Source organism: Acanthochromis polyacanthus, chromosome 2 (genome assembly GCF_021347895.1).
Source record: "Acanthochromis polyacanthus isolate Apoly-LR-REF ecotype Palm Island chromosome 2, KAUST_Apoly_ChrSc, whole genome shotgun sequence".
NCBI lineage: Eukaryota > Metazoa > Chordata > Actinopteri > Pomacentridae > Acanthochromis > Acanthochromis polyacanthus.
The window spans coordinates 23,121,653-23,136,703 of record NC_067114.1 but is presented as its reverse complement, the minus strand read 5'-3'; the positions used below and the strand labels follow the sequence as shown (position 1 = coordinate 23,136,703).

At 39.6% G+C, this 15,051-nt stretch overlaps 1 protein-coding gene across 1 annotated transcript in view; it reads left to right on the top strand.

Moving 5' to 3' along the window:
- LOC110954224 (carbohydrate sulfotransferase 8-like) overlaps positions 1-14,463 on the top strand; it is a 199,712-nt gene extending 185,249 nt beyond the window's left edge. Inside the window, exons 3-4 of the mRNA XM_022198698.2 lie at positions 7,100-7,137; positions 9,925-14,463. Coding sequence (XP_022054390.1) covers positions 7,100-7,137; positions 9,925-11,151 — 1,265 coding nt within the window. The 3' untranslated portion in view covers positions 11,152-14,463. The remainder of the gene's footprint in view (positions 1-7,099; positions 7,138-9,924) is intronic.
- The last annotated feature ends 588 nt before the right edge of the window (positions 14,464-15,051 follow it).

The following is a 15,051-nucleotide window of genomic DNA, read 5'->3' as shown; positions in this document are numbered from 1 at the left end:
ATCCTTGTGCAGTCCCTCCGAGGTGCATTAAGAAGAATTGTGCTGCGGAGGTCAGACAAATGTTGTGATTGGTTTTACGAGGGCAGATCAAGAGGGAGGTGAAAACATGGCACTGGTTAGGAAGCTAGTGTTTCTAAAATTAGAGTCATGTTGTTGTTGTTTTAAATCCGTACACGATAGTGATGTTTTATTCAAAGCTACCACATGCAGCTCTTGTCTTTACTAAGCAAAATGTAATCATGCAGTTATTGTCAGCATCTCACATCACACATCCACTAATGTCATTCTTTCATTTTATTAATCTCTGGCTCTTTCAAATAAACATATTATAAATCAAAGCTACAAAAAATGGATTCATCAGTTTTCAACAAGCACAGTCATCACAGACCTTTAACCGCTTTTGGTTAGCACAAAGAATTGCAGCGACGTTGATATAAGTCAAAAGGAAAAGCCTGACTCTAAATCCCTTACCTGTACTTGAAAACAAACAATACAGATGAAAAGGCATCATTAGGAGATGCCCAAAGAATCACTAATAAGAAATGTCAAATGAATACGAAAGCTGTCACCATGCAAAATGTAGCAATAATGAAGCTTCGTCATGTGGTCTCTGTCGAAGATATTTCAGCTTTGATGCTATATAACCTTAGCCTAGCCGTGCTCGAGCCAGCTCTTAAGACACAAGGGTCTAGGAACGCTCGACAGGGAGGGAGGCGGGCTTAAAGGTTGTCTTTCAAATCACCCTGCAGCAATTGGGTAGGTATACAACCAATCAGCGCAACAAATAGGCTGACATAGTTCCTAGAGCGCCGGATTGTGGCTAAGTCCCATTAGCTTCCCAACCAGCGGAGCCAACTGTTATATTAAGGATTTGCCATATCCCGTCGGCATAAGTCCAAATACATCTTTCTTCTCGATGAAACACTTCAGTGCTGTCCTTTGTTTATCTTTCAAGTTTAATTTTAGCTTCAAATCTTTAAGGGCTGTGGCCAAAGCCGAGTCCAAAGATAACTGTTTATTGTATGCTGGTTGTTTCTGTCAGAATCGTCGTGCCTCTGTCGTCACTTAGTTACGTCTGCCTTCTGACTCTACACTTCATGGTGATTTGTCCGGCCAGTTTCAGGAGAATCCAGCCTCAAGCCTTATGGAGGGTAACTAGACCCACCCTGGCAGAGAATTAAATTCGTTGCCGTGGGTTGTCTAGCGCGGCTAGGCTAATATAACCTTGGAAGGTGACATATTTTCTGATGCTAGTCTCTTGCTCATGTTGCCTGACTAGAAAGATTAGAAAGGTAGAAATTCCACTGATGAACAAGTCCTTGTTTGAAAAATAGAGCAAAACATTTAAATTGTCAGAAATAGCAACACTGTGGAGAATGTTTAGCTTACTACATAAGATCATGTCGCTATTAAGTGATTAATTGTTAAAAGCAGTGCAAAATAAGCAAAGTATTCCAGACAATATTACGACAATATTTTTTTTAAAAAGCCATTACAAGAAAAAGTTCTGGATTTGTACTATTCAGTGTCACATAGCATATAGCAGAACAACAGATTTACTGACAGATCTATCAGAGACCAGCCACACCCCAAATTCATGAATCCTTTTCTCCCAGTTGTAAATTTGGCAGGTAACCATTTGAGAAGGTCAAAGATCCACATGAAATATTTCTTCCCTGCTTCAGGTAACAAACTAGTGGGATATTTACAACCAAAAGACAATTTAATATTCTATTGGAGACAACAAAAATAGTTTCCAGCCTCGTCACAGCAGATAATTGCATTGTTAGCTGTGACTTTGTGAACTTCTTCTCCTACTAACACCTAAAACTCTATATTGCAGAATAAACCTAAAACTGAAGAGCTCTAACATCACCAGAATAACATCTGGACTCAATAATACAAGATAGAAAACACCCTGAAATCTAAGTCTGTGCGGAAGAAACACACACACACACACACACACACACACACACACACACACACACACACACACACACACACACACACACACACACACACACAAGCAGACAGTCTATCTAGATAAAGGGCCAACATCACCTCTGTAGGTGAGCATGATTGGTTATATGCTGATTTGTATTTCACTTGAAAACTTTCTGTATAAAAGAAAGTAACTGGAAAGCATTGTGGGCTTTCTTTCATTTTGTTTGTTTTTCATTTTTGGTGCTTTTTTGTTGTTTTGTTTTATTTTGTTTCACTATAAGCCTTCAGTAGTAAATTATGGGTTTTTTTTCCTTGGAACTATGGGCTTTAAGATTTCGCCTTTTGCTTCACTTCACTTTTTCTGTGCAACTATGAAACAGCGTCATCCTTCACCTGACATCACACACTGAACCTACAGCTAATTCAGAGGCTTCACAAATGTCACTTTGTCTCTGCTAACGGGTAATTTTAGAAATTACAGCTGGTTGCACAATTCATAGCTGTCTCGTTATGCTAGCTGCATATTTTCATGGCCACGCTTTGGTCCTTCACATATTCTCTTTGCGTGTCTGTTGTTGGACCACTGCTGTGTTGTTTGTACTAGTAGCTAATAAATACAAGGACGTATGTGTGTATATATTTCTATATTTGGAAACTGGAGATCAGTCCAGATCTCTGATCAATATAATTAGATTTGATTCATTGTATGAATGTCCAATCTGAAAAATCCAATCTAAAATCTTTCTTTGATGAGCTAATGACCTAATATTCTGATTAACAAGTTAAATGCCATCGTTCAAACATACTTATGCTACATCAAGTACTATCAACTATCGTGTACTCAAGCTGCTATAATTAACTTTTTTTTAATCTTGGAAATTGATAGTAAGACTGCCTGTATGTGAAAGAGGTCGCTCATGCTCACAAACACTGCAGCCACCCTCAGCTCTACAAAGATTTCCAACAAATTTCAGGTCATTATTTTGCTTGTCATCCTCAAACCTTGCTGTTTGTTTAGTTTGTTTATTATCATTGTCAATAATAATAATAATAATATCTAATGACCATTTAAGTGTTAGTTTTCTGAGAGGGAACAACTTTAAACACTGCTTGGGGGTTTAGCTAATCACAGTGAATAATATTTTGTATGCTGTATGTTTTGTGTGTCAACAGTTGATGTGCAGAGTTTGTAGTAACTTAAAATGCAACAAAATTGAAGCAGAGGGAAAAGTACAATATTTCCCTCTGAAATGTGGTGTAATATTAATATTCAGTAGCACAAAATAAAAGATGTTTCAATAAAGTACAAGTACATAAAAATGACACTGATGTTTGGCTCTTTTGTAGCTTAAAGATTAAGATACCAACCATGAATTGCAGCGACCACTGGTATTTCATTCAACTGTCTGAAGGCACAAACACCCAAACAAAAACACTAGTACAGTGAATATGCTCCTCGTGACTGTGCATTAGACGTAAATTGTTTTCCTATATGTACTGGGATGGAGCCATCTGTGACTTTTTCAGATAAAGCAGTTCGGATAATGTTGTAGAACATATCTGATTGACTGTGTGTGGGAGGATATCATGTTTCCAGTCAGAGGAAATAATGTGTGTCCTGGTTTTGCTTCATTTACAGTGCATCATCACTGACTGGATTAAAAATGTGTTACTGATTCATTCCTATCCAAACCTGCTGTAAACACCTAAGAATGTGTAAATCCTTCAGTCCTTCTGTCAAAAGCCAATCTTCAGACAACAATATGCACAAATTTTAGAAGGTCCGTGTTTGGTCTTTAGAGAGTCTCTGTGAGCACATCTTTAATCTCAAATCACTGATTGCTCGCCCATCACCTCCTCCTCCTCCCCAGCAGCTGCTCTCTCTCTCTCTCTCTCTGGCCCAGTCCTGGAGGATTTCAATACCAAGTGAAACATCATTTTTATCTCTCCCCACAACAAGTTAAAACATCAATAGACCAGAGCTCAAAGCCTAATACCTCCATTCTCAAGCGTTTTCCCTCTGATAAACCACACCAGCATGCCCGAGCGTTGTATTCCCACACAGAGTCAAGTGGAGGAGGAGCGCGTGTGCAGAGTGCAGGTGTGGGTGGTTTGTTGGGTAGAGAGGGGAGTGCAGCTGGTTGGGGTCACAGTGGCTCAGTGTGCTGAATGACTAATGAAAGGTTTATGGTGGCGCAGCATGACTGCCTAGTCTGAATAGTGGGCTGGAGAAGGACACTCCTTGTCTGGCTTCTAGCACCCTCCTGGCCTGTCTGTGGTTTAAAACAGGCATTTAACAAGTTCTCCCTGAACATGGGGCCACAATCCTTCACTTAACAAGCTCATTATTTCACATTGTTTTTGTCCTTTGCTCCTCCTCAGCGGCAGTGGCAGGGAAAAAGATGATGTTTGATGTATGTCTCTGTTAGAGAGTTGTACAAGGATCTTTGAGAGGGAAGGATGATAATGGATCCGCTAATGATGTGGCCCTTGCTTATGTGGATCCTTGCAGTAATGCAGGGTCATCTGCATGAATATTCAAAGGCTTTGTCTGTGAATGCAAGGTGGCCGCTCAAGGTTTTTATAGAGGGCAACAGAGGACGAGGCTCAAAAGCCGATTCTGCTTTTAAATCAGCTTCCACCATCAACGAAATTACAGTGAAATGCCTGAGAATCAAAGCAAAACTTAAGAGAGGCCTTCCTTTGATGCATGCTGTGAACAGTGTATTTTATATGTTGATTTGTTTACTGGAACCCTTTAGAGCTTCAAAAGCAGAAATACCAGACTTTGACATTTAATACCTGGAGGTAAAAACAACTTAAGCTTTATGGGCGACTATTTTCTTTCTATTACAGGATTCCCCATTGAAGCATTTCTGCTGAATCTCTATAGCTGCACTGCAGACAGTATTTTTTGTAAATGTGGCAGTAAATAGTAGCAACAAATCTGGATGCAGTATAAACCTACAGAGCTTCTCAACCAACTCCAAATTAAACCATGCAAGAAATATTAAGATTATTTGCTATAACTTACCATAGAAAAAGAAAAACCTTATACTGTAGCTGCTACATTTTTATGTGGAATTACCAGGATGCATTTTCTGCAAATTTGGAGGATGAAGCTTCACTCTTAACAATTTATCACTGTTTCACTGCACAGCAGTGAAAATCAATAGCATAGTTATACTGAGTAGAATTGACTGAGTGTGAAATTGCAATCAAACAGCAACTATTAGCCTCAACCAAATAGATAGTACAGAGATAAATGATGTTTACAAATCCCACTGAAATTCAGTTTACATTGTTATATTACTTGTTTCGGTTACGCTCTGTCATGGAAAAACGGTCCTCTCATGAAATGTAATTTTGGCTCCCCACTTGAGAGAGAATTGCATTTTCAGAGCCAGAATTCAGACCTTGTTTGTAACAGATTTTTAAGCCTAGATTTGCCAAATCAAATCAAGCCATGTCAGATTCATTTTCAGAACAACTTTAACGTGACACCTGAGTGCCGATCAGGACGACTAGGTGTCCTGTATGCTAAGATCAGTCCTCTAGGCTTGAATCTAATTTAACCATGTCGCATTTTTATTTTTTCTGATTCTCATGCTTTTCCTCTTTGCAGAACATAAGATATAAATACAGCTCAAATATTTTTTAAAAATCATATATTTTTATCCTGCATTCTGTCAAGGATTCACCAGAATGACACAATAATAGGTTTATATTTTATTCAGCCTGAGTGTACAACATGGACTAGTAAAGTAAGACAGTACCGACATCAACAGCCATGACAAATTTGTAACAACCTCCAGACAAAAACCTCTCAGAAGAAACCAATTAAAGCTTTGGAGATTTCAATTACCACTTTGATGACATTTTCAAGATCAATAACCAAGCATGCGTCTTGACAAGATGGTCAGGGCTACAAGCGGCCGGTGCCACTTCATCAGTTTACAACAGCAGACAGTTAAAGCTATTGCTACGCTCCGGTGCGTTTGCCTGGCAATGATATATGTGTGTGTTGTGATAAATATTCATGTGTTTAATGTTCGGTAGTATAAATTGAAATCAAAGATGCACAACCTACATGAGCTGTCATTAGGGCCAGGAGATCAAATAACCAGACAGCACCCAAACAAGATCAGAAAATGTCACACGCCACCTCCTTAGCACTCTCCTCCTCTTTCTTCCCCCCTTTGCCTCATCCTCCAATGTCTTGTTCGGAACAATGAAGATAAAGATTTAACACACAGAGCCAGACAGCAACAGAAAGCTCTCTAGCACATACTAATCTGAAACAACACTGCATCTGGGCAACATGTTTTATTCGTTCCCCAGTGAAGCGTGTTTAAGTGTGAGATGGGGCTCTGCACATCTCATCACTTAGGGAAGGTTGTGGCCTGCATCTACAGCCTCCGCCTCCCCCCTCGTGCAGGTTCCTATCACTTCCACCCTCAAATTGGAAGTGACAAGCCACTCAGGCAGAGGTGTCTTTGCTCTCCCCATCAGCAGCCATGCAGCCCCATTCAGAGCTGTCAACCTGATTACATATCAGCGAGATGGGGGGACTTAAGGAAAGGAGATGTCCAGCTGGAGACAGACCACTAAACACATCGTCTGTCCTGCTGCTGCACATTTGCCAATACACAAACCACCTGTCCCCAACGCTGCCACAAAAACCAATCTGTATGTCTCCATCACTCTTCTACTGTCCTCAGCAAACTACATCTCACAGTTAGTTTGTCTTTTATTGTTATTTCTGGTTAGCAAACTACATCTTTTTTAAACTTTCATTATTTCTCTTCTCTGTTTGTTGTCTCTCTCAGTTCAATTTCTTTCTTTATTCACTTGTTGGTTCCCCTCTCTTGTCTCATCTTCTTTGCTTACTATTGGGATCACGACTCATTTACCAACTTTTCATTCGTGTGGCAGCTCATTACACAGATTGAGCTACCTGTCTTCACTCTGTGGACTAGTAGAGCCCTGGGTGTTTGCAGGGGATCCAAAGGAGATGTTCTGAGTGATAGGAAGCATGGAATTATTGGAGCCTCTGATGTATTGGAGGCATCTAACTCTCTTCCACAAGGACAAAAATACATGTTGTTTACTTAAGTGTTGATTTTCCTATCTCTGTTCTCTTCTCTCTCCCCAGGCGTGAAGCTTGGAAGCACTCCGCGGCAGTCCAGAGAGGTACGTGTTTACTCCATTTCTCCCAAAACACAGACACACAGGTTGCCCCTACCTGTTATCTATTGCAAAAAAGTGATTGTCAGCCTTGTACCTCTCAGCGTGTCTGATAGCATCTGTGTAGAAAGGCTGACCTCACACTGTGCGTTCAGTCAGTCAGACTGAGGCTGAGTTTAGTGAGTAAACGATCCCAGCTGAACCAGGCCTGGTTCCTCTGGGTATGATCACACCTGGAGCTTATTTCCCTTCCACGGTGCAAGCTTTTTGGCTTATATTTATGCTTTTTATCCTTCATTTACATCAGTTATAGAGTGACAAGAGGAAGTATTCTGATTTTCATCTTGATCTAAGTCACAGGTATAGACAAACCTATGTATTTACGCTAATGACATAAAAAGAATCATAATTCTTTTGGATTTAATAACTGGTCAAACCTCATTCACCATGAACGACCTCGAACAAGTTTTTCTCATACCTGCAGATCCAGATTTTTCGAGAATTATTCTTTACAGAGCTGCTTCAGCTGAGCTACATTCTTAGGATGTCTCATGTGAACAGCTCTCTTGAGATTCCACAGCATTCCTGCTGGGTTTGTCTTTTCTCTGCTTGGGCGAGTCCAAAAGGTGAACTTTCTTGTTTTTTTGTTTTTTTGTTTTTTGCCGTGTTTGAAGTAACAGATAATGTTTAGTTGCACGTTGTTGCATGCTGCTGTTGCATCATCCAACTTCAAGTGAACTTGAGCTGGCAGACAGCCTGATATCATCTGTATGATACGTTGATAAACTTGGGGATTCTTTTTCCCTGCGAGGATGGTTAGCTGTTCAGACCCTGAGGCAGCAAAGTTAACCCAAATCATGATGCTCCCTCCACCATGCTTCCCCTTTGGAATGATGCTTTGTTGTTTTCAGACATAACACTGTCTGTTTTTGCCAAACAATTCCACATTTGTTACATCAGTCAACAGAACATTTTCCCAGTAGTATAGTGGAGTATCAAGGTGCTCTTTGGAAAACTTCAAATATAGAATAATATTTTCTTTTGAGAGCAGCAGCTCCTTCTCTGGTTTCCTACTATTGACACAATGCCTGCGCAATGATTTAAGCCTGGTGAACACGTAAACAGAGTCTACCATTCTTTATGTCTTTATTCATTAGTCTTTATTACCTCACTGAGCGTTCTGTGTTGTGTTTTTGGCAGAATCTCAACTGGATACTCACTTCCAGGAAGAGGAGCCACATTACAAAATTATCTATTATCTATGTGCGCACATAATTAACTAAACTGATCAAGATTTTAACTTTTGTGATTCCTTGTGCAACTCTTTCTTGTCTTATACCTCATAAACTTTCCGAGATCTTATTTTTCTGTGCAGCATGATTCACATTAGCAGATGCTCATTGTGAACATCAAACTCAAGAACACAATGAGTGTTTCAATAAGTCAAATTGTCTCTAACTTACACCTCCAGTGTTTTTCACATACTTCTCCATCTACACTGTGAATGTTTAAAGAATATGTTGAATACGAAATTTAACAATGCAATATCATTCGTTAAAACCGACTGCATTTCTTCATAATTGTAGCTTACATAAAGATCTGATTGTGCTACCAGACAAAATGCAAGCGTTATTCAGACAAACCAAAAAGGCTGACTTATTTTTTTCTTGCCAGTGTAAGAAAAGCCAGGTACATGGATTTAAAAGAAGCTTATTTCTCTTTAATTAGGCATTTCACAAATGAATAACTACCACATAAGAAAAATGACCTGTGATAATTCATCCCTGTGTATCCATGCTTTACATTTTGAGGTCAGATTCTATATTTTAAACTGTTAATTGCAAGTTGAAAGGGAATGAATCATCCTCTCAAATGAAACAAAATTAAACCACTAAGGTCTGAATAAATAAATACAGGCTAAAAATGTCTCCTAAATTGTCATGCATCATTATGAAGGTCTCTGAAGCATATCTTTATCATTCTGTGAGCTACAAGATTCATGTAACCCACTCCAAGACAATCCATCAACTTTTTTTTTTAGACATGCGGTATGTTCTCTCAGCTGACCCCTGGTTACTCTGTTCCCTGCTGTGATCAACAGCACCACTGAGAGACTTACATGAGTGCAAACCCTGAGGAACGTGTTGTCTGGTGTATAGGTTTCTGCCTCGCACTTGCCTTGCACATTAAACAGGCAAGGAGGAACCACTCCTCTTTTTCCCCCTACAGATGTCCCTGCAGATGAAAGAATATGGCTATTTAAGTCAGGAGGGGGGGTGAACCAAGATTCATGATGGTCTCATCACCTTGTCTGTTGTAAAATTAAAATTATACATCCAGTCCATTGGCTTTATGATGCCATTACAGCATTTAATTGAAATAAAATGTCAGAATGCCTGATGGCCTTGGGCATCATCTGATGGTAATCAGGCAGTAGATGATTCTAATTTAGATTCCCCATTAAGTGTTTATAAGACATTTATATGGTATTACAGCGCAGTTTATTGATAGGTCATGGATGGCATTGGGCAGTGTTTGACATTTGCCTTTAACAAAGTTAGGCCTTTGTTTAAGGTGTAGTGAAACAGCACCACCAAGTGGCCTATTTGAGAATGAAACATGTGGAGTAACTTTCTGGCAATGAAGCTCAGATTTCCTACGACATTCAGCAGGAATCAGAAATCAGAAATGTCTTATTTTTGCATGCATATCCACAAAGAAATACATTGCTTGTTTGATCTAAACAAGGATCTTCTACTTTTAACTTCGACACATATTGTCATTGTTTTACAGACTCTTTCTACTCAAGACCGTGAGAGAGGCAAGTCTGACAACTATCAAGAGCTCCAAGCAGCAGAAGGTCTCCTGTCCAGCCCAATCCCTCCAATGCAGTTCCCTCACTTCGAGAAGAGCAGACAGACAGCCACCCCTGGGTCTCGGGAACAGGACATTGGCTCTCTTCATGTCTCCAAAAGACAACGCAAACTACTGAAAACAAGTCCCCCAATCCACAATACCAAAAATAATGTTTCCTCGTCTTCCTTGACCTCAGTTTCCTCCTCATCCTCAGTTTCCTCCTCATCCGCAGTCTCCTCTTCATCCTCAGTTTCCTCCTCATCCTCAGTTTCCTCCTCATCCTCAATTTTCTCCTCCTGTGCCTCAGGCTCTTTTTCCCCTGAGAGCTGGAAAAAGCTCTCCAGTGTCCTAGAAGCTCGCCAGCAACTGATGAAGGAGATCTGTGCCAAGTACAAAAGCAGCATTTCGAAGACCATCACACGCCATCATGTGAAACATCTCTTTGTGGAGGACAAGTACAAGCTGTTGTACTGCCAGGTGCCCAAGGCAGGCTGCTCCAACTGGAAGAGGACGCTGATGGTACTGGCAGGCCAGGCCTCCAATACTCAGAGTATTAAACATGACACTGTCCACTATGGAGACCATCTAAAGAAGCTGGATAGTTTTGATCGACAGGGAATCATGCACCGTCTGGAAACCTACACAAAAGTCATGTTTGTCCGTGAGCCCTTGGAGAGAATGGTGTCAGCCTACAGGGATAAGTTTGAGAATCCTAACAACTACTACCACTCCCTGTTTGGGAAACCCATCATCTCCAAATACAGGGTGAACCCGTCTTGGGCAGCCCTGAAGACAGGCAACGGAGTCACATTCAAGGAATTTGTCCAGTACCTGCTAGATGTCCACCGGCCTGTCGGGATGGACATCCACTGGGAGCAGGCAAACCAGCTGTGCAACCCCTGCCTCATAGACTATGACTTCATCGGCAAGTTTGAGAACATGGAGGAAGAGTCCAACTTTCTCCTGCGATTGGCTGGGGCTCCACCCAACCTCACACTGCCCAGTTTTAAAGATAGGAACCCAAGTGACAAGAGGACCTCAATGCAGATAACAGAAAAATACTTTTCACAGGTCAGCACACTGGAGAGACAGCGAGTATATGACTTCTACTACATGGACTATCTGATGTTTAACTACTCCAAGCCTTTTAAAGATTTATATTAACTGACTCTTGTCATGATTCTTGAATCACAGTCACATTCCACTTCGTCTACATCTCTACCATGATAGTAATCTTAACAAAAAGAGGCTCACTCACTTGCTTACATCGCTCTTTGCATTTAGAGGAATCGGAGAGACCAAACTTCCTCTGAATTTCACAAAAGCTGCTTTTTATTACCTTTTCACCAGCTTATCTTCATTTTTAGACAACTGTGGGATAAAGCAATTCATGTGCTGTTGAATTAAATACTCTAAATTGTCCTGAAATGCAAGGTACTTATTCACTACTAGCAAACGGTGAGGTAGATTTCAAAATCATAACGGTCAAGCTTCTAAAAACGTTTGTTATTGTTCAACAGGCTTTAAATTATGCCTTACTGTGAGTCAAATAGCATTTGCAAATGCAGTTTATGGTTTGATTGAACTTAGACACCACATTTTATTGAGGGTTCAATCACATTCCTAAATTTGGAAGGGATCTCTGTATGCAGTACAGATTATTGTCTGCGCCCCTTTGGAATAACACGATTTGTATACATATATCAGCTTTAGTCCTTAGTTGATCTCATTTTGTTCAAATTAGCTCTATTGTCTTAATTTTAAATATCTGCATTTACTATTTGACTCCCAGTAGGTCAGGCATCAGTATACCTCTATGTATCAGTGCATACTAATACAGATATTTCATGTGAATGGCTTTACTAATATAAACCATAACAAAATGAACCACTATATAAATAGTATAATGTGTCAAGTGCTGCCCACTCAGAAGCTGTGTGCACTTATTGTAGCATTTTTATACTTCTAACTTTGTGGGTTAGTTTTGTGCTTTAGTCTAACATAAACATGTGCAGTAGGTCCTCCATCACTAGAGTTATTTACTTGGGCTGTTCAGTGCAGGGCGTACAGGTACTAGCAGGGTACAAAATGTTGCTGCCAATAAATCTTATGTCTGTTACTGTTACAGACTTTCAGATCACTCAGCTGCTCTTGATAGCACTGGAAAGCAAATAAGCAAAAGTCGACAGGTTCAAAATACACAAAGCAGATGTTTAGATTTCAAAAATGTAGGATTTGGACTTACCAGCAGGATGAGGAAAGAGCATGCCCAAACCTGTCCATCCACCACAATAAACACCTCCCTGAACAGCTTTCACTTACAGATCTCACACTGTCAGCAACTCTGTCCCCTTTGTACAAGTATCACACCTATTCTGCACCACCATATAGGCTTTTTTCTGACTCTACTGTGTAAAATTGTATAATGGGCATTCAGATGACTATATATTTTTCTATGTATTTCTAAAATATATATATTCAGTGCTTCTTGGTGAAGGTATGTTTATTTCCTTTTTGATGTCACTTATCGTTCTTTCAGTAATACCAGTGTAGAGTGTTGTGTAACTGAAGAGTTTCTTTCCAAAAGCAAAATATCCACCAGCTGAAAACCACAAGAAAACTCAAGAAACTAAATGACTGCAAAAATTTGATGTACCACTGATTGATGAATTGTTTCCACTTGGTGCTTAGGAGGTAGCGAAAGATTTTAACCGATGAAAATGGATATAGATAATTTTGGAAATTAGCTCTTTGATTACTTATCCCTGATCTTTTTGGACTCTGAATAGGAAAATAGACCCTGTATAGAGGAGCTGCATTTCACCTAGTTACCTATCCTGGCTAATGACATTTTTACCCATAGCAACAAGCTGTGTGTGTGTGTGGTACTGAATAAGCTCTATAGATGTTTTAAACTCTTTTTTCCAGAATCTTTTTAAAGCATAGAGTATATACACACACTGCTAAACAAAAAAAGAAGAAAAAAACTCGCTGCAGCTACAATATCCCAAACTGCTATACTCCCAAACCCAACATCCAACTGGCAAGTCATGAAGAAATTTTTGCATACGTATGTCTTGATGCAGGTCAGACCCCTTAACAACGTGCATTAATAGAACCTGCACAGACACTGGAGGTTGTTAGGGACTAAGCATTCAGAGATTGTTAAATTAGGGACCAATACAATAGGAATCAACATGTCTATGATACCTCATAATATGAGGTTAAAAGAAATTGAACCTCTGATCAGACTAATGGTGTAATGTAGATCTTCAGTTGGCTGACTTGAGACCCCAGATACGGTCTTTTAATTGAAAAAATTGAGTATACAGATCAGCTACTACATTAAAACTGCCTGCCTTACATTATGCAGGCTCACCTTAGCTCTGACCCATTGGACCATGGACCTCTGGGTGTGTCCTGTTGTGTGAGGCCCCATTGAATCCTTGGATTCCTCTGGGTTCCAGGGCGGGGCCTCCATGTTTCAGACAGTACATACTGTTCAGTCTCGGCACTCTGAAGGCTTTGGGCTCTTGGTTATGTTCCTTGAGCAGGTTTGATGATGAGGCAAGGTGCACTGTCCATTTTCATTGGTGGATGGTACATGTCAAAGTACATCCTGGCAGGACTTCACATGATAACAATAATATTAATTATGGCGGTTGGTGGCTTTAATGTTGTGGCTGATGGTGTAAAACACCTTTTCTCACAGCTTGCTGTAGTGACAAAAACATGCTAGAGTAATAAAGAAGTGGTTAAATATGATGACATAAAAAAACACCTTAAATATACAAAACACAAAGTAAAAGAAACAAACTCAAAGTCAATCTTTGTTGATGGGAGTAAAGATTCATTTGATCTATTGTGGTGCTGGAAACAACCGATGGCCTCCTATAAACTAGTAGTCATGATTAACCTATATGTTTTGCAGCTCACTGGAAAAGTGTTTTATGTTAACAAAATGATTTTCTAAAGAGATGTGTTTGCCTCTGGGAAAAGGGAAATCCACATTATTTAAATCTATACACGCTATTACAATTTTGATGGTATTATCCTTTCGCAGTGATGGTATTTGTATGAATGTTTGTCAGTATAGTGTTGGCTTCTGCAATTCCAAAATCTAACCTTTCTTTAGGTTGTGGTCAGATTCTATGTAGTTGTAGCCAATCTCTGCCCAAATCAGCTACTGCATTATGATGAGTATATACTCTTGCAAATACTGTCAGTCCCTGCCCCACCAGCTACTAAAGTTTTCTTGGTATATGGGTGTAAGGACAGATTTATCAAAAGCATAATTACAGTAACAAGTGAATGTATAACAGTTTACCGTTGGTGCAAAAGTGTATAAAAGATGATCTTAAGCCCTTTGCCTTATTTTACACTGCCAATCAAATGGTGTATTTCAGGAAGACATTTTTCAGGTGGTTATTTCTGGCTGATGAGTGTCTACTAATAAATTGTCTTTTAGCATTTTCACAGTGTTTGCGACCGTTTTTCATGCATTGATGTTGTTTGTCTCAACTGTTTAAACTTTGGGGAGAGCTTTGGCTCATGATGTGTCAGCATACTTGGGACATCCCTAAATTCATTTTGTTTTTGAATACATTTTAACTGTCTGCAAGCACTCTTACAGTTCAAAAGAGCTGTATTTAGGCACAGGAATCCTTTGAGCTAAGTGCTACTGTCAGCACGGTAACACTACAGAGTCAGAGTTAACAGTGTTTACCAGGCTCACCTTTTCAGATTAGCATATTAGCATATGAATGTCTGTGCAGCTGATAATGCTAGGAATGTGGTTAGCTTTAGTCAGAAACCAATATATTGGAAAAGTTTCAAATTTGGTGCTAGACTTACTAAATGATCCTGTCAGGAACATGAATGTCTGTTGTTACAAAATGTCATGGCATTATATTCATCTCAGCAATTGTTCAGAAATATCAATCAACATCAAAATGTCCAACCTGATAGTGGTGAAGAAGTCAAAGGACTGACAGGAGATCACCAAAGTCAGTATAAATATTTATTTATTTATTCATTTATTTGATCAGGGACCATGCAATTATC